The sequence below is a fragment of the Fusarium poae genome, chromosome 1, assembly GCF_019609905.1.
Source record: "Fusarium poae strain DAOMC 252244 chromosome 1, whole genome shotgun sequence".
NCBI lineage: Eukaryota > Fungi > Ascomycota > Sordariomycetes > Hypocreales > Nectriaceae > Fusarium > Fusarium poae.
Genome location: NC_058399.1, coordinates 10330602 through 10349973, shown reverse-complemented (window position 1 = coordinate 10349973; position 19372 = coordinate 10330602). Strand labels below are relative to the sequence as shown.

The 19372-nt window shown below is 45.1% G+C and overlaps 5 protein-coding genes across 5 annotated transcripts; 3 read left to right on the top strand and 2 right to left on the bottom strand.

Moving 5' to 3' along the window:
• Positions 1 to 19: 19 nt before the first annotated feature.
• On the top strand, positions 20 to 2338 carry FPOAC1_003336 (uncharacterized protein; the record flags this gene model as incomplete). Its single annotated transcript, XM_044847903.1, has 1 exon — positions 20 to 2338. The coding sequence occupies one exon, from the start codon at positions 20 to 22 to the stop codon at positions 2336 to 2338; it is 2319 nt and encodes a 772-aa protein (XP_044713819.1).
• Positions 2339 to 3363: 1025 nt separating this feature from the next.
• Positions 3364 to 5448, bottom strand: PTC3 (Protein phosphatase type 2C 3; the record flags this gene model as incomplete). Its single annotated transcript, XM_044847902.1, has 8 exons — positions 3364 to 3575; positions 3636 to 3731; positions 3803 to 4063; positions 4116 to 4322; positions 4394 to 4478; positions 4579 to 4652; positions 4756 to 5050; positions 5413 to 5448. The coding sequence occupies 8 exons, from the start codon at positions 5446 to 5448 to the stop codon at positions 3364 to 3366; spliced, it is 1266 nt and encodes a 421-aa protein (XP_044713818.1).
• A 1975-nt stretch (positions 5449 to 7423) lies between these two features.
• Positions 7424 to 10120, bottom strand: FPOAC1_003334 (uncharacterized protein; the record flags this gene model as incomplete). The annotated part of the gene is made up of 1 exon (XM_044847901.1): positions 7424 to 10120. The coding sequence occupies one exon, from the start codon at positions 10118 to 10120 to the stop codon at positions 7424 to 7426; it is 2697 nt and encodes an 898-aa protein (XP_044713817.1).
• A 1541-nt stretch (positions 10121 to 11661) lies between these two features.
• Positions 11662 to 12631, top strand: FPOAC1_003333 (uncharacterized protein; the record flags this gene model as incomplete). The annotated part of the gene is made up of 3 exons (XM_044847900.1): positions 11662 to 11903; positions 12028 to 12195; positions 12292 to 12631. The coding sequence occupies 3 exons, from the start codon at positions 11662 to 11664 to the stop codon at positions 12629 to 12631; spliced, it is 750 nt and encodes a 249-aa protein (XP_044713816.1).
• Positions 12632 to 16739: 4108 nt separating this feature from the next.
• Positions 16740 to 17639, top strand: FPOAC1_003332 (uncharacterized protein; the record flags this gene model as incomplete). Its single annotated transcript, XM_044847899.1, has 1 exon — positions 16740 to 17639. One exon carries the CDS (start codon positions 16740 to 16742, stop codon positions 17637 to 17639), a length of 900 nt encoding a protein of 299 aa, XP_044713815.1.
• Positions 17640 to 19372: the final 1733 nt, after the last annotated feature.

The window sequence follows — 19372 nt, the reverse complement described above, 5'->3', positions numbered from 1 at the left end:
GGTATCCGATCGACCTCATATGAGCATGGAAGTGATAGACCAGCATCCCGAGCAAGTTACCGCCAGCCTCGACAATCCTCCCGATTCCCGAAACCGAGTTTTTAAAGATGCCTTTAAAATCGATGCGCCAAAAATGGCAGAAGACAAGGATGCCATGAGAGCCTTCAAACCTCTGATTGCAAAACCTCTTCAGTACCCGAACGAATTAGCGACAAAGGCGAGTTTGGAGGAGCATTTGCGAGACAAACGACGCCAAGCTGGCCTTAGTATTGTTTGGAGCCACTTCAACAAGAAGGTTCGGGACTGGACGGAGTGCTTCAACCTCATGAAGCGTATAACCCCTCGATGGAGTGAGAGGGCTAATATGTCGGCTGTGAGAATCATCCTGCCGAAATCATGGGATATCGAAGTCAATAACCAGAATCTGGAATATGTCGACTCTGCGACAGGTGTTCTCCGAAAGCTACGATCAGCAGTGGATAGGAACCCTTCTGCGATCGTGCTGCGTGGACAGAGCAAGATCCTGGTTAAAGTGGCTGATGAAATTGTTCGGCACTGTAAAGAAGCTGAAATCTACGAATTGGGTGAAGTTGCGACCTCAGATTACAGGACAAGACAGTTGTGGCCAACTATTGAGAATGCACCCAATGGAGGTGCCTCGCTTCCCGAAGATCATCTCAACGAAATCTGGGTGCACAAGGAGTATCAGCAGCACTTTATTACGGTGCCATATGAAAAGATTCCACGGCCTGCGGTTTGGACACAAGACAACTTCGAGCAATACATCGCCAAGCTATGCTACGGTAAAGTACCTTCACATCTGGCAATTCCCTTTTATGGCGAGCGGCGGACAAATGGAAGGTTCATTGATACCGACGGTATAAGGATCAAACTTGTTGTCGATGCTTTCCAAGACCCCACAGCTAGACCGTTCATCACAGCCCCTGTCTTGAAGATGGCTATATCCATGATGGCCTTTCGAGGCGGCCATCGTGCTTCGGCCAGCCACCTTGTGCAGTTGGGTGAGGAATGGGGTACGCCGATGGATACTGATATCTACAACATCATGCTTGAAGGTTACGTTCACAAGCGTGATGTTGGCTTCTTCTACGGATTCCTTCGAAGAATGCAGGCACGATACCATCACCCCAACATCCGGACATGGCTTCTCTTCCTTCAACTTGTCAAGGGAGAGGACGAACGGAGACAGGTCATCGTGGCCATGTATCAGCTAGGAATGTTCAATCATGTGGCTACGCGGCGTGGTATTGCCGATGTCATGGCTCCTATGGACGCATACGCTGCCCTGAAGGCTGGAACTCCTCTGAAGAACTTCTTGGCCGAACAGAACGAGCGCTATCTCAAGGGCTGGCTAGCCATCGACGGTCTCAGCGGCATCATCACAGAGTTTCTCCGTTTTCATCGCCCAGAGGATCCTCGAATCGAAGATTGCAAGACTTTAATAAACATGCACATCAACTCAGGTCAACGACTTGAGCTGAAAACTATCAACATCTTCATCAGACATGCTGCTCTGACTCGAGATTGGGATACTGCTTTCTGGGCACTGAGTCTATTTAAGGATGCGGGCTGTGAGCCTGATCAGGAAACCTACGCTGGCCTCATGTCTCTCTCCATTCAGACGCGCTCGCCCCATGCCCTCGGAACCGTCTACTTCTACGGAGTCCTCCACCGCAAACTGAAGAAAGCTTCGCGGCAGATGCTCAGTAGAATACTTCTTCGCATACACACCGACCATTTTTGGAAAAAGGTTCAGCACCAGCCAGGTATATTCCCCAGGCAAGCTATCCCTGAGCTTCATTACAGAAAGATTTCGGATATCTGGACCGTTATGTCCCGCGTCGAGCGTGTCATTTTAGACAAGTGGGCAGGCTACGTGCCAGCCAAATCTCTAGAGCGTTCGCTCGAACTCGCCTACCGTTCCAACGATCAGCCTATGCACACTCAGATCGCCAGAGGCCAGTCGATCCAAGTGCAGGACCTCATTATCAAGCTTCGCAGGTTGGATGGGCAACCAGGCAATATCAATGTGCGTCTCAAGGGCCGTTTTGACCCTCCACGCATGATTGAGAACTGGAGAGAGTCTGAGGCAGAGTCACAAGAAGTTGATCAAAACATTGATCCAGACGAGCCTGACAGTTGGCCTGACCTTGAAACAGCAAAGAATTTACCGGAAGGCCACGAAGAAGACCTTGAGCGTGAAAGTGATGTTCAGGAAGGTCTTTCAGGGGTTGAAGATTCAGGGTCTTCCCCGAATACACATTTGAAGGAGCTTGATTCAAAAGTTAGTGAAAATGGAGAGACGAACAAGACGTAAATTTTACCCGTTACATTTATTGCAGAGCACAATAACACCCGGCTCGCACATATACAATGCCTGTATCAACTATCTGTATATCACTTCTACTTCTAGGATATAAATCGTCACATTGGCGTTATCAAAACATACAGCAGCGGGCATATCATGTACAATAGCAAATAAGCATTATAGAGGAAGCCATAACGCATGAGCACTTGAAAAAATAAAAACAAATTCCAAAGAGCCGAGTATTTACTGACGAAACCCGGAGCATTGGTGGTTATGCGCCATTTTCAAAGTCTAATACTGACTTCGTCCCTCACTCTATAACTAAAACTCATACAAGGACAAAATTCACGAAGCCAAGTTCTGTAGATATCCTCACCTGACATTTACGTGAGAACCTTGATAAAGAGCTAAAAAGGACCTACTGCGAGTACTGTCAGAACACCTTTCTCGAATCACACAAATCCCCCAGATTAGTTAAGTAAAAGAACAAATGAGCAGTCAGTTAGTCTCCTGTATATGCTACACTTACTGCCTCGTGAAATCCTCTAAGACAATCCAACCGCACTCGAGCATATTTTCCCTGTGCGGTGGACAAAGAAAAGCTGGACATTCCAACGGAGTATCGGAATGAGAAAGACGATCTCATAAGCAGGTGGACGATGTGAAGAAAATTGGGAATCGCAATGCGTTAAACATCAAAAAGGGCATCTCTCGCTCTTCTTTCTTTCTTTCTTTCTTGCTTATATCCACCTCCAACTCTGCCATGGCATCCTCCTCCAACTTTCACAATTCTTGTTATGCGCCTGGCCAGGTCGACGAAGAACGCACGATCCAGATTTGACACCAATACACCGACAAGTTAAGATGCAAGACTGACATGAGAATACCAACAACATCCTTCATCCCGCGCGATTGACACCTTCTTGCCCTTGAACTTCCCTATATCGAGGTCCGAGAAACATGTTCGGAGGTGCAGGGGTGACAGACGCCTGTGTTGAGTTCGGATCCGTAGCCCCTTATGCTCAGATAGCCACCTATGCCTTCTTCACCTCGGCAGATTCCTCCTTCTTCACTTCGGTCTTTACGTCCTTATCGGTATCGGCGGATTTCGTATCGGCGGAAGCGTTCTCGGCCGCACCGGGGGCGGTTACAGGAGCAGTGTCCTTCTCGGCGGACTTCGGGTTCTTGGAGACCTGGCTGGCGAGGTCTTTGTCTTCGTCGGCGTTGTCAAACATTTCTGTATCATCTGAATCCGTAAGAACCTCAGTGCCATCGCCGAGGAAAATGATCCGGCCTCGGTACCCACCAACTCCAAAACTTCGTCCCTTGTTTTCAGGATCCATCTCATAGCCACTGTCGCTATCTTCGAAATTATGGTGGACACCAGGTCCTCGGAACTCGGCTGTAGAGGCATGATGTCAGTCTTTGCCTCGATTTTTCAATTTGAGCTTGTAGGATTGGGATCGTTCATACCGTACTCGGGGGGAGCACATGGGCCATCGCCGTTAGCGACTCGGCGGGCGATCTCCTCGTACCACTCCTCCTTGGTCTTTCCGTTGAGGAAGCCAATGATGCACATGGTCATGTTGTCGCAACCAACACCACCGGTCTCAGAGTTGGAGGCCAGGCAGTTGTCCATCATGTTCTCGCAAATCTTTTCGAGTTCCTGCTTGGCAGCGATGCCTCGTCGAACGAACTCAACCACGGCTTGGGAGGATTGGCAATCCCAGATACCTACGCTAGTGAGTATCGTTATTCTTTTACCACCCGAGTTGGCTTTTCTTACCGTCGCAAGCAAGGACAAGGAACTCGTCCTCGTCTGTGAGATCATGTTGCTCTACATCGGGGTAGGCAGTGACAATCTGGTTCTCGGGAGATAGTTCAGCGCTCTTCTTGAATTCAAAATCACCAATGGCACGAGAGAGAGCAAGGTTGCCGTTCACTCGGCCAAAGTCGACGAAACCACCAGCAGCTGTGATTCGGTTCTTCTCGTCTGGTGTGAGATGTCAGTATTGTCGTTCGGCTCGCGCCGGAGCGCCGGCTTTCGTGAGTGATATAACTGACTCTCGAGTTGGGGCTTGTGGTCCTGTGACAAAGGCTTGGCACGGCCCTTGATACCAAGTACACCTCTTGAATCACCAGCGTTGGCCTGTGTCCTTAAGTCAGCTTCATGTCGAGATATTGCATGCCCCTTCATGAATGAGATTTTGGGGCCAGCGTGGGCAAGTCGAGACGATGGGCGAACTGACAACATAGAGTTTGTTGCCGGCAATCAAGCTGACACAGGCTGTGCAGCCAGAAACTTCTTCTTCGTACTTGGGGTCTGACGTCAGTGAAGCATAACTCGTTAGCGTTTGTGGCTCCAAGCACACGGAGTCAAATTGATTATAATCGAGCACCGAGTAGGGACGGAGGCTGGCGCATACCGTTGAGAATGGCGCGGTCTGTCGCAAGGAAACCATCCTTCAAGCCCTGAGCATAGTCGCCCGACTTGAAGGTGTCCTGCTTGAAGATGATGTTGTGAATGTTTTGTCCGGTAAACAACGCCACCTTGTCACCACCGTGGCCGTCGAAGACACCAAAGAATGACAGCTTGCTGTCGTGAGTTTTGGCCGTGTCGAGGTCGAGGACTGTAGTGTGGGCATCCTCCATGCTGATACGCCAGCCCTGCATAGCCGATACACCGTAGATGAGGCGCTCATCCTCACCCTTCTCCGAAGTCTGTGGGGAAAGAAAGCGTTAGCATAACAAGGCCTGACGACTGCCATGCGGAAATATCGGAGAACAGAAACAGTGTCGCAGTAAAATGGTAGTCAGAAGAACAAGAAATGAAACGCAACCGAGGCATCTGGTGATCGATTCCTGCGCCCGACAAGGCTGGCGACAGAAGCGAGGCTGGTGGGCTTATGGACCGATCTTGCGTGGGATCCGAAACCAGATCCAGCGCTGCGTGAGGGGCTCATGACTGAGCAAACAATGCGTGCCCCTCTCGCGCCAGGTCCAAGTACCAATTTCGAGGGCCAAAAGCAGAGCAAGAAGACACGAAGACGAAGCGCAGGAAAAATTGAGGCACAAAAACGCACCTTCTCGACAACGGGCTCTGACAGTGTCTGACCCATGGTTGTAAATTTGTTGTGGCCGGTTCGATCGAGAAAAAGCCTAGTGTTGCTGGGACGAGACAAGACGAGAGCGAGCGAGCGTTCAAGCGGGAGAGAGAGAGATGAGAGGAGAGGAGAGAGATCGACCGACGAGGGGTTGGTGGGGGGGGAGAGGGTCGATAGCTGGAGAGGAGGGGGGAGATGACGAGATAAGATCTCGACAGAGGATTTTTGGTTAAAAAGTTCAAATATCGAGAATGAATAGGTAAAGATGAAGTTTAATAACAGGCAGTAGTAGAGTAAAGTTCAGGTAGACAGAAATAGAGTCGGGGGAACGATCTCGGCACCAGGGGAGCGTAGTCGAATGTGGATTCACGTTGCCTTTGCCTGTTCTGTTGATGGAGAGCAGAAGAGGGAGAATTCGGCGTGCGAGAGTCTAGATGATGTGCTCGGGCTGCAGTCCTCAGCTGCTTACGGCGGGGTGCTAGTGCTATAGCTAGCTGTAAGCCTGCTGAGCTTTAGTGACCTCACAAACTCTCCAGGCAGTTACCAACCTAACAATGAAGCCTTTGAGCACTGAAGTCAACTACTTAAAAGCGGGGTGATTCGGGACAATTTATCCAATCATGGACTGAAAGTAAAGACCTCGATTTTCTGACAAGACTCAATAAGTAATCGATATTTACTAAACTGTCATACTCAACCTCTTGTATCTCAACCGATAGTGATTAATTGGTATGTGCCAATCACGGTGTTTTGAACATCATGTCTTGTTTATCACAGAGCCCGGCTACTTTGGTCCTAGCAGCGTTCTAATTCAAGGCAGGGGCAAATATAGGCACCATTTCTCATACATCATCCTTCTGTTGTCTAACCCCTGTAACCACAGGAATGAGAATACCATGGGCTGGCAACGACGTACTAAGGTATTGTTTTTGGTACAGCACTCGTTTCAATTTGGGGTGATACGGTAATACACGACCTCACATCAGTGGCTATGACGGCACTAAACCATTGCTCCAGCGACAGGTAAATTGAGCTGTAGTTAGTTATCTGTTAAGTTTTACCCACAAGACAAGACAAAGAAAAAGTCAGCGGCTGGCGCCTAAAAAAACGACCACTCTGGAAGCTTTCTCTCTCTTTTTTTTTTCATCGTCACGCGTGAAAAATTTACTTATCGTTCTTGCCACCTCTAGCCGCGTGCTGCTGGGTTAGGTTTGATCTTGATTACTGTGCCACATTGCCTGCCTGTTGGCTGGTTAAGGACCTATCTAATTTGCCCGATACGACACAAAAGCCTCAGGTCGCGTGAGTGCCCTTGTGATGACGGTCCGGTCCGTCTCCAAGAAATCCAATCCCCCATCCGTGCGTGCCTTATATGAATCAAACAGAAACAGAAACAAAAACTGTGGCTGCGGTTGTGGCTGTTGAATAATATTTATCCAGTATCCATTGACCCGAGGCCCATGATGCTATTCTGTTTGTCCCAGGCCCCTTGAATAATTACACACACAAGCATCTAACCAAGCCCATACATTTGAAAACAAATTTCCCCAGGTACCTAGATAAATCATTCAGACCGAGGAGCACAAGGTGTGACGATCACAAAAAGTCAATAAACAATGGTCAACCAGACACTCTCAGCACTTGAAGCATCTTAGTCACACTCGGACGTTGATTACCCTATAGACCACGCCAATTTGCTTGGGAGGAACTCGGAATTCACACATGTTCATAAATGTTGAAATTGAACATCATGTCACATCAAGAAAAGTCCAGTTTGGATTCTCTAACACTAAATTCAGCGAAAAGTAGTGTTGATGCAGCCAGGTAACTGACTGGCACTATATTGTGAAGAACATCTATTATTACATGAACTCTCCTCTATAACAATCATGTCCAAGAAAACGCCTTCTAGTCTACCGATATAAAAGCACTGGGGGCTGGGTATCTGATGCTTTAATTCACTCCTTAACCAACGACTCGATCCACCAGCTCAAAGAAAGGCGTAACTCCCTCCATCTGACTTCCTCCCTGAATCTTCTCGCCTCCAATTCGTCGATGAACCTCCAGCTGGTCTAGTATCTTGACTGCCCGGTACAACGAGCGGGTCGACGCTCAGACGAGACATCTTGCTCATGGAATGACCCAAACCTTGCCGTAGTGATGCTAACGAATCCCTGATGCTATTTGGTCCATCACCCCATTGGCTTGGAGATATCAGCTCTGAGCTTGCCCGCTGTCCGGGCTGCGCACCATCGCGGTTTGAGCTCATTGCTGTGCTTGGTCGAAGTGGATGGAATGGTGATTCATCCACAAGCTGATGGTATGACATGTTTGTCACGTCGCCTTGTGAATTATACACTCGCCAGTTCTCCCTTGACCCAAACGAGGGGTCTGCGAAAAGTCCCCTTGGAATATCCAAGTCGTACCACGCTTTGCTATTTGGGCGACTATCTTCGCCAAGAAGTTGCTGACTCGATAGACGCACTAATTCTGGTCTTCTAAGTACCGGCATACTTCGAGTGGCCTCTATTGATGGACCTTCACCATCAGTGGTTGCAGTATTAAGTCTTGCACCTGGTGTGTGTGTTGAGAACCCACCAGTCAAAAGCCTCGGGCTTGATTGATGGGATGATGCAAATGCTAAAGAGCTGTCATTGGCACTTGTATAGTGTTCGGAGCCCTGTTGAAAGACCGCCCTTTGCGAGTGAATGCTGGGGTAGCCATTGAGAGACGGGACTGTTGGATCAACATTTCCCCTGAACGACCTCGCTCTTGCGTCGGATAGAAGCACCGGTGGCGGTATTAATTGATGAGTTGACTCTGATCGAGTTGAGTTTGACCGTTGACTCCTGAACGATGTACGGCTTTGTTGTCCTGCTGCCACCGCGGGTCCTTCAACTGTTATCCAAGATCGTCTACCATCCTCACTATTCGACGTGCTGTTGGACCGGGAGAAGCTGGTGCTGGTGTCTTCTGCAACGAACATTGGAGGAACTTGTGGCGTTACCATGAATCCCAGTGTCGGAGATGTCATGACAAGAGTCTCCGAGTCTACCTCGGAGTGTGGAGTACGTAATGGCCGGCGTAGTTGCTGGCCTGCACCCCCTATACTCGAAACCTTGTTGGTTTCCTGCATGACAGCTGTGCCCCCATTCACGCGAAGGCTTTCAAGGACTGGCCCTGAGATTTTGTTGCGGAATTTGGAGGAAAGATATGTCTGTTGTTTTCGGCGGCGACGGAGGAGGCAGCAGATAAGAAGCATGGAAAGAAATACCACGACCAAAAGAGGGAGAAGAATTGCGAGGAGAAGAGTACCAGTCGTTAGCCCCCCATCGGAATCTGCCAATTCTGTACCAGGACCGGAAGAAGTCTCAGTGGGAGCGACAGACGTAGACGTGCTTAGGGATGTTGACAAAGTGCGCGATGCAGTTGTCGACGAGGATGTAGGCTCAAACTGAAGTACGTTCACTTCCAGAATCTCGGTCTCTGAATCATCAGAAGTCTTGGATGAGGCTGTCACGGAAATCCTGAAATCTTGTGACGCAGAAACAGGGGCTTTGCCAGTGATATTGAACCCGTCGAGCTTGAGCCAGTTTTTATTTGGTGTGATCGAAATGCCAAGATCGATATCCTCTGGGTCCCAAAAATAAGGCTCCAGGTCGATATTGACATCTTGCCCACCCTCAATCTCGATACTATCGAAAGTTGAGCGAAACAGGGCGGTGGAAACATTGACAGTGGCGTATATGTTGAGCGTGTCCTGGTATTGGTCACGTAATACGATGGTGAAATTGGTTGAATGGTCGCTCTTGCCCGGAGTACCCTCAATGTCCCACGTCTTTTTATCCAGAGATAGCCACTTGGGCAAACCGTCTGTCGAAATGTCAATATTCTCTGTGTCGACTGGTTTGTTGTCGAGTTTTATCTTGTCTGCCAGTCCACGATATACAAGCTTCCGTCCTCGCGTGGTGTTCATAGCGATGATCGGGTCGTCTGAGTTGAGTCTGTGCCTACCCACAACGACGGAGAATGCTATTGATACTGCTGAGAATCCCACAATGTCTGATGCAACAAGTTCAAAGTCAAAAGTTTGGGGAGGTTGTATAAGTGACTCGAGAGAAGGAGTTTGCCCACTGAATGTCAAGGAATTGGCATCAAACCTCATCCAGGCCGGCAGGGGACTGCCGTCACCCGACGTTGCATAGTAGTTGATCACATTGGGCTGATGGTCAAACGTGTCGGAGTCGAAAGTGAAGCTGATGTCGGTGGAAGGATACGACGTCAGTGATGAAGGGGGTGAGTAATCACCAAAGTCGTCGATCTGTTCTAATAGTGGTATTCTGACAGACGGGCTTTTGTTTCTAGAGATGACTAGAGTTGAACTGAGAGTTGTCGAACCGGAACTGTCTCTGGCAATTACTTCAATCGTTTGGCCCACCACATCGCCGCTCGGGATGCTGTCGTTGGTTGGTATACCGTAAAGCCGGCGACGCTCACTGTCGATAGAGAGCCATTCTGGCGCATTGCCAAGTGAGTATGAGATATTGGAGTCTGAGTGAAATGTATACTGAGAAAAAGTGTATGAGAAAGGCTCGTCCACTCGAGCTACTGGAGGTAACTGTGAATTGATTGGGTAGTTAATCGTTGGTTGAGAGTTTGTGAAATGAACAATGCTAAGAAGGAGCATAGCAATTGTGAATATCATCGTGACATGACAATGCACCTTTCAGTGCCGGATCATGAATACAGTCAATATGGAACGCCATGCAGGAGAAAAGAGACGAGCTGGATATGGGCGGAAGGATGAGAGAAGAAGAAGAGCAAGAATCAGGAAGGTCGGGACATTGATCAGTCGCGCGAAGGCATATTGGTAGTGACATTTTGATGGCTGGCAGAATCAAGACTTGAATTCAAGGAATACTGCACCCCTCATTCCTGTATAGCTTTTCCACCGGGCCATTCTGGGCCACGGGAGAAAATTGGTGGTTCTAGTCAAACTAGGGAACTATTCCTAGGCCCGTTTGTCCATTGCAAGAAGAGGCAAGATGTCTCAGCTTGAAGCTATCCGTGAAGACAAGCAGACAAGACATGGACATGTGGCGAGCGTCATCAGAATAGTAGCAGTGTTCCTGTCATGGGCTGGTAAAGCCGTAGACGCATTCCCTTGCAAGGCCTGCAGATACAGAGGCGTAGGTGAGACATTTGAGACCACCCAACCTATCATAGTTCATTCAATAACCATCCCGAGGGATGATATCGAAATGCCCCAAGATATAATAGTTGGGAGGGAGAATCGATAGTCGGCAATGGTAGTGTTGATGTAAACATATATATTGTCTATAAAGTCATTGATGGCCCCTTGAATTATGGGATTTAGCAAGGGCGTTGAGACCCAATGCTTTGCCTACGTGGGCTTGAGATAGTTGAGAACTACTAACTCAATATTCTTCTGCCCAGCGCACTCACTTGAGTGAAGGGTGTAAGTGAACCAATAGTAGTGTCGATCCTATTCGCGCAAGGGCAGGATAGGCAACTACTGTGTGGAGGCCCTTATCGAGATATGGTGCACGACTGCTCAGTATTGAGTATTCTGTCCGAGTTAGTTGTCATTATAAGTCCCACATGGTTTGACGAGCCAATCGCTCAAATGTCTCAATGACTCTTCGAAACGGAGGATAAGGCACACTTTGATCGGCGGCGGTAGAAAAAAAAATAAAAAAAGGGTCGGGTCCATTTGAGTCTGGATCGCACAAGCATGCAAGTGAAAAACACAAACACACAAGTAATCGGCCCAAGTTGAAGAGGAGTAAAAGAGGAGTGGTCAAGCAGAGAGTGATACAATAGGTGGAAAAGGAAGATGGTGAATAAAAAGAGGATGATAGAAAGTCAATAAAAGTTCTGTCTTAAAAATCTAGGTTAGCAGGCAGGCGCAAGCCGGCAGAAAGGTGAGGCAAGTACTTTCAATAAGGGCAGAGGGCAGGAGCGAAGCCATCCATAGAACGTCACCCGTTATTCCTTCCATTTTCACTTCCACCCGACTTCACTTCACCTCTCAACTCGTTTTCAGGGCAGCGCTTCTCACACTCCACTACATCCCTCACGAACCACCCCTCCCTTACTTAGCTTGTGGAAGTGCTAGTCGTGATAGCACCAAATACTGTATATCGTTGATTTTCTTCCTGTCCATCACAAAGGAACACAAACAGGAGCCAACAAAAGACCTTCATCATGAGTAGTCCACCCTTATCTCCCTCGCTGGATCCCGTCGCCATGAGCGAGGACATCGCCCCATTGCCATCTTACAAGGCTAGTGGCGTTGCGGATGTCGATTTTGAAGGTGTTCTTTCCAAACCTCTCAAGGTGCACGAAGATGTCCGATCTGGTTGTGGTGGCCAAACGTGGCCAGCAGGAATGCTTCTCGGCAAGCATATGCTGCGCTACCACAAAGACCGACTTGCTGATGCTCAAATGTGAGTTTTAACTTTCCTTCCCCGACAGTGCCACATGCACGTGACTTGTAACAGATACCAATGTATCTGTTTGCGCATGAGTATCATTGAGGACAGAGCAAACTTGCTGACTTGTCGGCCACAGATTGGAACTTGGAGCTGGAGGCGGTCTCATAGGCCTTGCCATTGCCCTAGAATGCTCACTTCGAAATCCGCTGTTGGTTACAGACCAGCTGGAGATGTACGAGCTGATGCAGCATAACATCGAGCTAAACAACTTACAAGACAAGGCAAAAGCCATGGTGCTTAACTGGTGCGTATTACCCAATATACTGCTATGCATGACTTCCTATTCGATGGAAACAGGGAATGGAGGATCGATTTGCTGACAATGGACCTGACTGTGCAGGGGAGAGGATTTGCCAGCAGCTGTACTGGAGCAAAAACCAGATGTGATCCTGGCTGGCGAATGCGTTTACTTCGAACCAGCATTTCCGCTCCTGATGTCTACACTCAAGGCTTTATTGGAGCTCAACCCTAACGCTGTCGTGTATTTCTGTTTCAAGAAGAGGAGACGGGCTGATATGAACTTTGTCAAGATGGCTAAGAAAGCCTTCAAGGTGGAAGAAATCTTTGACGAGGACCGACCTGTCTTTCAGCGCCAGGGTCTTTTCCTTTTCTCATTCACAAGCCGCTCAAGTCAACCCAAAGCCAACAAAAGCCAAAGTGAACCTCGATCTGTCGAATGATAATGGTGTGTCAAAGAGTGCTTTGTTCTGACAGCATGATGCTTTGTTGGCATGCACTTAGAAACTGTCCGCACATGTTGAGTCCTAATATGCAAACCCGATTGGTTGGTTCCCTGGACATAAAGATACAATGCTACTGGGAGGGTACTAAAAAACGACGAGACAGTGGTGCTGGGGTTCCTCGACGTCTCAATGTCTTTCTGGGGCAAATGGTGCCTATATTTGAGCTGGGGACTGATATGTGGGAAAGCTACATCGGTTCCCATAAGTGTTGACTATTATATTCCATTGATGTTGAGAATGAGAGTTGGGAAGACTGGGAGAGATGCAGAGTGCCCACTCAGGGCCTGCTTGTTCTTTGCCTTTGCGGGACCTGCGTCTCTACCTAACGTATCGTCTTTGTTAGACAAAACACACTGTGGTCGGCCTGACCGACGATTTTGCTTTCTCGAGAAGCAGATGCAAACAAGGCCCCGACATGACAGTGGGAGCGAACAGAGCGCTTGTAGAGGCGGGCTAGAAATTTATGAACGCCGGGCATTTCAAGCACACCGCAATACTTTGAATCACATCGCATTAGAATGAAAGTATGTTAACAGACAGCGAAGCAAAGAGAAGAAAGAAGTTGACGCCTGAGTCGCGAAGTGTTCACGTCACGCATGCATTGGCGCCAAATATTATGCCGAAGGACCAACGAGAGAAGGCAGAAAAGAAGAGTTTTTCCCTCACACCATGGTTCTTTGGTGTTTCTTTTTTCTACCACTCTTACTGCTTCCGCTGCTGCAAGCCATGAACCGTTGAGTGGTTTATTAGTGGATGAAGTGGCACTCAAGCTTACCGTTGCCCTGAACCTGGGAAGAAACGGGTCTTGTTTCAACTTGGCGTATAGCTGCCTCCACACCTCCATGATGCACGTTGACTCGTCTGCTCGTTGAGTGTTCTCAAGCCTCTTAAGCCTCTGCGTTTCGGCCAGACACAGGGCGCCAACCGAGAGGACAACTCAGACATCGATTTTTCCCCCCTCTAAGGAAGCAAGTGTCACTGTCAGATTCTTACTCCTTGTTTTCACGCTCCGCAGGACTCCCGCTTTGCTCCAGGTACATCAAGACTGCCATTGGTTGCCTCTCATTTTAGCCTGACAAGATCTCACTCGGAACCTGGCGAACATTGCGGCCCCTTGCAGGTTGACCAATCGCGACAGTTCATCGGGTACGCAGAGGTTGTGAGGGTTATAAAAACAAGTTAGCACTTGATGCTTCAACAACATGACTCTAGAAGCCGACATACCAGCACCATGTTTGCTGCACTGTACATAGTTGACGCGCGGCTCAGTTTTACATGCTCGTTTCTGAGTCGTCATCCACCCAACATGCTCACAGATGCAGCCGTCGAGTAGAAAATAGGCTTTGACCGCAGAGGCTGGTATGTCGGCAGGCTGGTAATGAAGTCTTCGTCACTATACGATAAAATGCCCCTTGGAGGTGCCACAGCATCCCTGGTGAGCGACAAAGCTCAATTGCTCCTACCCCTTGCCCTCTCCGCAGGCCTCCCTCTGTTTTGACTATGTACAGAGGAAGCTTTTAAAAGTTTTATCTATATAAGAATTACACTAGTATTATACTAGTAGGCACTAGTAAGGGTTAAAGTAAAGTAAAAGTAAATATATTTTTAAAAAGTTATTTTTATATTTAATTATTTTTACTTTTAAAATACTTATTTTCTCTTTTTAATTTAATAATTTTTTAAATATATTAAAGTATTCTTTTAATTTAAATTTTAATTTTTTTTTATAATATTATTAATTAAATAGCCTTTTATTTATAAATAGCTTTAATTTAGCTATTTAAAGTATTTTTCTTTATTATTATTCTTTTTAAATATAGTTAAGCTAGCTTAATAGTATTTAAATTAAGGCTATTTTTATATTAAAGAAGCTATTAAATATTAATAAAATTAAATACTTTTTATTATATATAATAAGTATATATTAATACTTTATTTTCTTAAATAATAATATTTAGCTTTTTTTTTATATATTTCTATATAAAAAGTAATAATTTTAATATAAAAACTTTCTATTAATATTATTATTAATTAATATTACTTTTTTTATTATTTTTAATAAATTTCTTATTTTTTTTATTTTATTTCTATTTAAGCTTTTTACTTAGCTTATTATATAAGTTTACTCTTTTTATATTTATTTTTATTTCTTAAGCTATCTTTATCTTTAGCTTAAGCTTTTTATTAAATATTTTAATAATTTCTTTTAAATTTTTTACTTTTTTTTTAATCTTTAAAGATTAATAATAATAAAAACCCTTTTTATTATATAAAAAAAAGCCTTAAAATATAAATTTTATAATACCTTTTTACTTTTTATAAATATAGCTATAAAAAAATTACTTATTAAGTCTTTTCTATATATAGTAATTTCCTTGCTTATATAAAAGTATTATAATAATTTTATTTAATTAAATAACCTTTTTTTAATCTTTTAAGGTTTAATCTTAATAAATAAAATATTAAGTTAATTAATTTTTCTTTATTTTCTTTATTAGCTTAGGCTTTTTTATTAATTTTATTTTTTAAAATCCCTTAATAATAAGTATTTAATATATAGTTATAATTAATATCTTTATTTTTACTATATTAAGTTTATTAATAATATTAATATAGGTTTTTTCCTTTTTAAATTTATTATATTATATTTTATTAATTATTAAATCTTTAGCTTTTTATATAGCCTTTTTTAAATACTTATTATATAAAGTATCTTTAAGATATTTATTTTTTAAAATTAATAATTAATTATAAAAATTAAATCTTTATAAAATTATATAAGTATATATTTAATTAACTTATTAAATTAAATACTTTAATATTTTTATTATTTTAATAAAAGATTTATTATTATAAAGGGCTTTAAAAGAGATAATAAAAATATATATTATAATATCTATATTTAAGGTTATATTATAAGAGCTTTAAGAGAATTAAAAATATTAAAAAATCAGCCTTTAGCTTATAGAAAGGTCTATAGAGGGTCTATAGAAGGTTTATAGAGAATAAAATCCTTAACTGTAATTTTACTTTATTTACTGATCTCCTAGGGTACCCTGGCTTCTGCAGGGGGGCAAGATAAAACTTTTAAAAGCTTCCTCTGTAGCGTATGGCTTTTTCTTACGTAGCTGTTAGGGCAGGCTGCTTGCATGGTACAGGGAATTGTTTTATGGCTGGCTCCGGCAGATCCTAATGGAAGAGTCTGAGTGCTGGCAGGTTGCCACGTCCGTGCTGGTGGCCCGTTTTGTATCCGCCCACCACTTCGGAACAAGACCAGGCACGAGAAAATTGAAAGACAAGGGGCACTGTGAGGATGGTCGACTAGCCTGCTGGTTTGGAATTAGGCGGGTGGCTAGGTGGGCAATCATCGGGGAGTGTGTGGGCGGTGGGTTTCTCTTTGGCACTTTGGAAGAGGAAGAGGAAAAAAAACCACGCGTGGCCAGGCCCCCCCCCAAAAGCGGATCTTTCTCAGCTGCTGTTATGTATGGTACCTTACCGGGGATGAATCCGGTACGACGCCGTCTGCACTGGTGTTGCTGACATTTGAGGTACCCTGGACTCACTCGTGGTTGGTTGCTTGCGGATGCATGCATCGTTGGTAAAGGCTGGCACACCTTTAGTCTGGGTACCTGGCTAAGTGCAAGGTACAGGCTGCTAGTCTAAAGCCAAGTCTTCTAAGAACTAGCATGAGAATCCGGCCCTGCCTTTTACGGCGAGGCGTAGCAGGTATTAAAAGAAGGTCCAATTCCTCCCCTTGTTTCGTTTCCTTCACACAAGATCTCTTCGAGTTCAAACATCATTCCTTCCTTCCTGAGCACTGAGCCGGACTCTCTCTCAACGCACACACACTCCCTCACAAGACGTTCAACGTCCATTTATCCAGCTACTCTTTTTGAACAGATTCATTCCTGTGGAAAGAATCGTCTAGCCTTCCTTAACCAATCGCGTTGAGATACCCATTCGTCTACACAACAGACGTACCACAGTTACAACCACTCCTTGGTTGATATACAGAACTCGAAACAAAAACAAACAAACAAACAAAATGAAGTCTTTCACTCTTGCTTCTGCCTTCCTCGCCGCTGCGGCCGTTGCCCAGCCTCACGGCAGCCCTCACGGAAACCACCACCGCCGTCACCACCAGAACGACAAGCGTGATGTCGTCACCGAGGTTGAGTGGGTTACTGAGATCGAGTACGTTACCAAGATGGTCGATGCCACCACCACCGTCTGGGTTCGTCCTGAGGTCGCCACCTCTGCTCCCGTTGTAGAGGAGACTCCCGAGCCTGAGCCTACCTCTGCTGCCCCCAAGAAGGAGGAGAAGAAGCCTGCTCCCGCTCCTACCACTACATTGGTCACCAGCGTCTACACTCCTCCTCCTCCTCCTCCCCCTCCCACTACCGAGGCTGAGGTTGCCCCCGAGCCTACCACCGAGGCCCCTGCTCCTGTCGAGACTACCCAGGCTCCTGCTCCCATTATCAAGGCTCCCGTTATCAAGGCCCCCAAGAAGGTCATCACTCAGGCTGCCCCTGAACCTTCCGTTGAGGCTGAGCCCGAGGTCGAGGAGGAGCCCGTTGCTGCCCCCGTTCAGCAGGAGAAGGTTGCTAAGCCCGCTTCCAACGGCGGCTCTTCTTCCAAGTCCGGAGAGTTCACCTACTACGACATTGGTCAAGGTGCTTGCGGTGAGGACGACTCTGGCAAGGACGACTCGATCAACATTGTCGCTCTCTCTCACCTTCGGATGGGTCCCTCCTCCAACGACAACCCCATGTGTGGCAAGACCATTACCATCAAGGCCAACGGCAAGACCGCCCAGGCTACCGTCAAGGACAAGTGCATGGGCTGTGCCATGAACGATATCGATGTCAGCCGCAAGGTCTACAACGAGATCTGGGGCAGCCTCGACTCTGGCCGCACTGAGGTCGAGTGGTGGTTCAACAACTAAGCGCTATGACAAGCATGCCATGATTTCTTGGATCATGAAAACACTACGAAGGATAGATACCCTTTTCTTACGACTTGTTCTTTTCATGAAGCGGGAATCTCTTATCACCCCCTAGAAGGCGCTGGGGTGTACTACAACAAAAAAGGGACTTTGGTATCTTAGGGATCCTGGACCCGGAGATTCTGGATGGGGGTGTTTTTTTCGGTTTCTTGAGGCGGAATCAGCTACGGTTGACATTCGTTGACTTCTACATTGTACATAAATTTTGATATGCCGTTCGGATAGACAAACAACTATGAAACCCTTGAACAGGGACTTTCACATTTTGGATACACTACTTGTTGTTTTAAATTGCTCCCCCACATGTCGTGATGTCGCATTGTCCGAGCTTATTGTCTAATCTTAGAGACAGATGAAGGAAGCGAATGTTTAATTTAGAATCCTGGTTGTTGGCTGCTGAATCACATCCTCGCTATACCCATGTAAGCTTGTCTCCATTACGGCGTCGACTTTAAATGAGCCTTATTCAGAAGGTGAAACTTGAACCAATTAACGACCAACCAACGAAAATGGAGACCTTGATGCTCCTAATGAATATCCCTCGGACAATAAAATGACATGTTCAGCAATAATTGATATGGGTATCCCTCGAAGTCTAATGTGAAATCGATAGATGTAGCTTCGTTATGAAAAATAGGGCTCTTAGAGTAACCTTAATCTTATATAAATATAAAAGTACTGCTATATAACCTATTTATCCTTCCTTTAATATAAAAACCTAAAAAGACTACTTTTAGACCCCTTGAATATAAAAGACTAAGTATTATTAATTAATTTACCTAGCTTATTACCTTAATCCTTATTACTAATTAACCTTAGCTATAATAATAGAATAATAAATAAATAATTATCTAAATATAAGAGTATATAGAGGACTTATTATAATTACTATAAGTATAAGTCTATTTTCTTAAATAGTACTATCTATATAGCTATTAATATAGCTAAAGAAGAAAACTATAATAGTATTTATATAAAAGTAAAAGCTATAGTAAATACTAATAAGTCTAATACTGCCTAGCTAATTAAAATAGCCTTTTTTAGTTATTATTTAACTAGGCTAGTTAAGTAAATTAAAAAGGCTAAGATAAATAGGGAATTAATTAATTAGCTAAAAGGAGAAAAAAAAGCTCTTAAAACCCTTAAAAATGCCTTTTATAGAGGCAATAACTTTCTATTAAATAAAAAGAAGGAATTTCTAGAGGCCTTAAGAGATAGGTTATATACAGTATGGCTTAAAGAGCTGTTTTAGGAGGCTATGGCGGTAGTTATAATGCTACTGTAAAGGGTTAAGCTGCTTTAAAAGGGTTAGTTAGGTGATTTTATAGGTTCTAGGTTGAAGGAAGGTTTTATGGGTTATGTAAGGTTTCGGTTACTCTGTGTGAGCAATAAACAAGTAATCGCATATGTTTAGCAATAAAGCAAGGACCCTTTATGGAGAGCGAGACATCAATTAGTTACTGTACAGAGTACATGGGATGACGATTAGTTAGAGTTCCAGAGCTTAGCGACGCAGACAAGTTTCCAGGGGTAAAAAAGAGGCTATGCTTTGAAGTTGGACAAAGGCACTCCCTTTCAGCTAGGACTATTTGTTACAGGCGCTAATTCAAGGGACAGCACAATCAATAAGCGAAAGACATATAGCGTAAGACGAACGAATAATCGTGATTTGT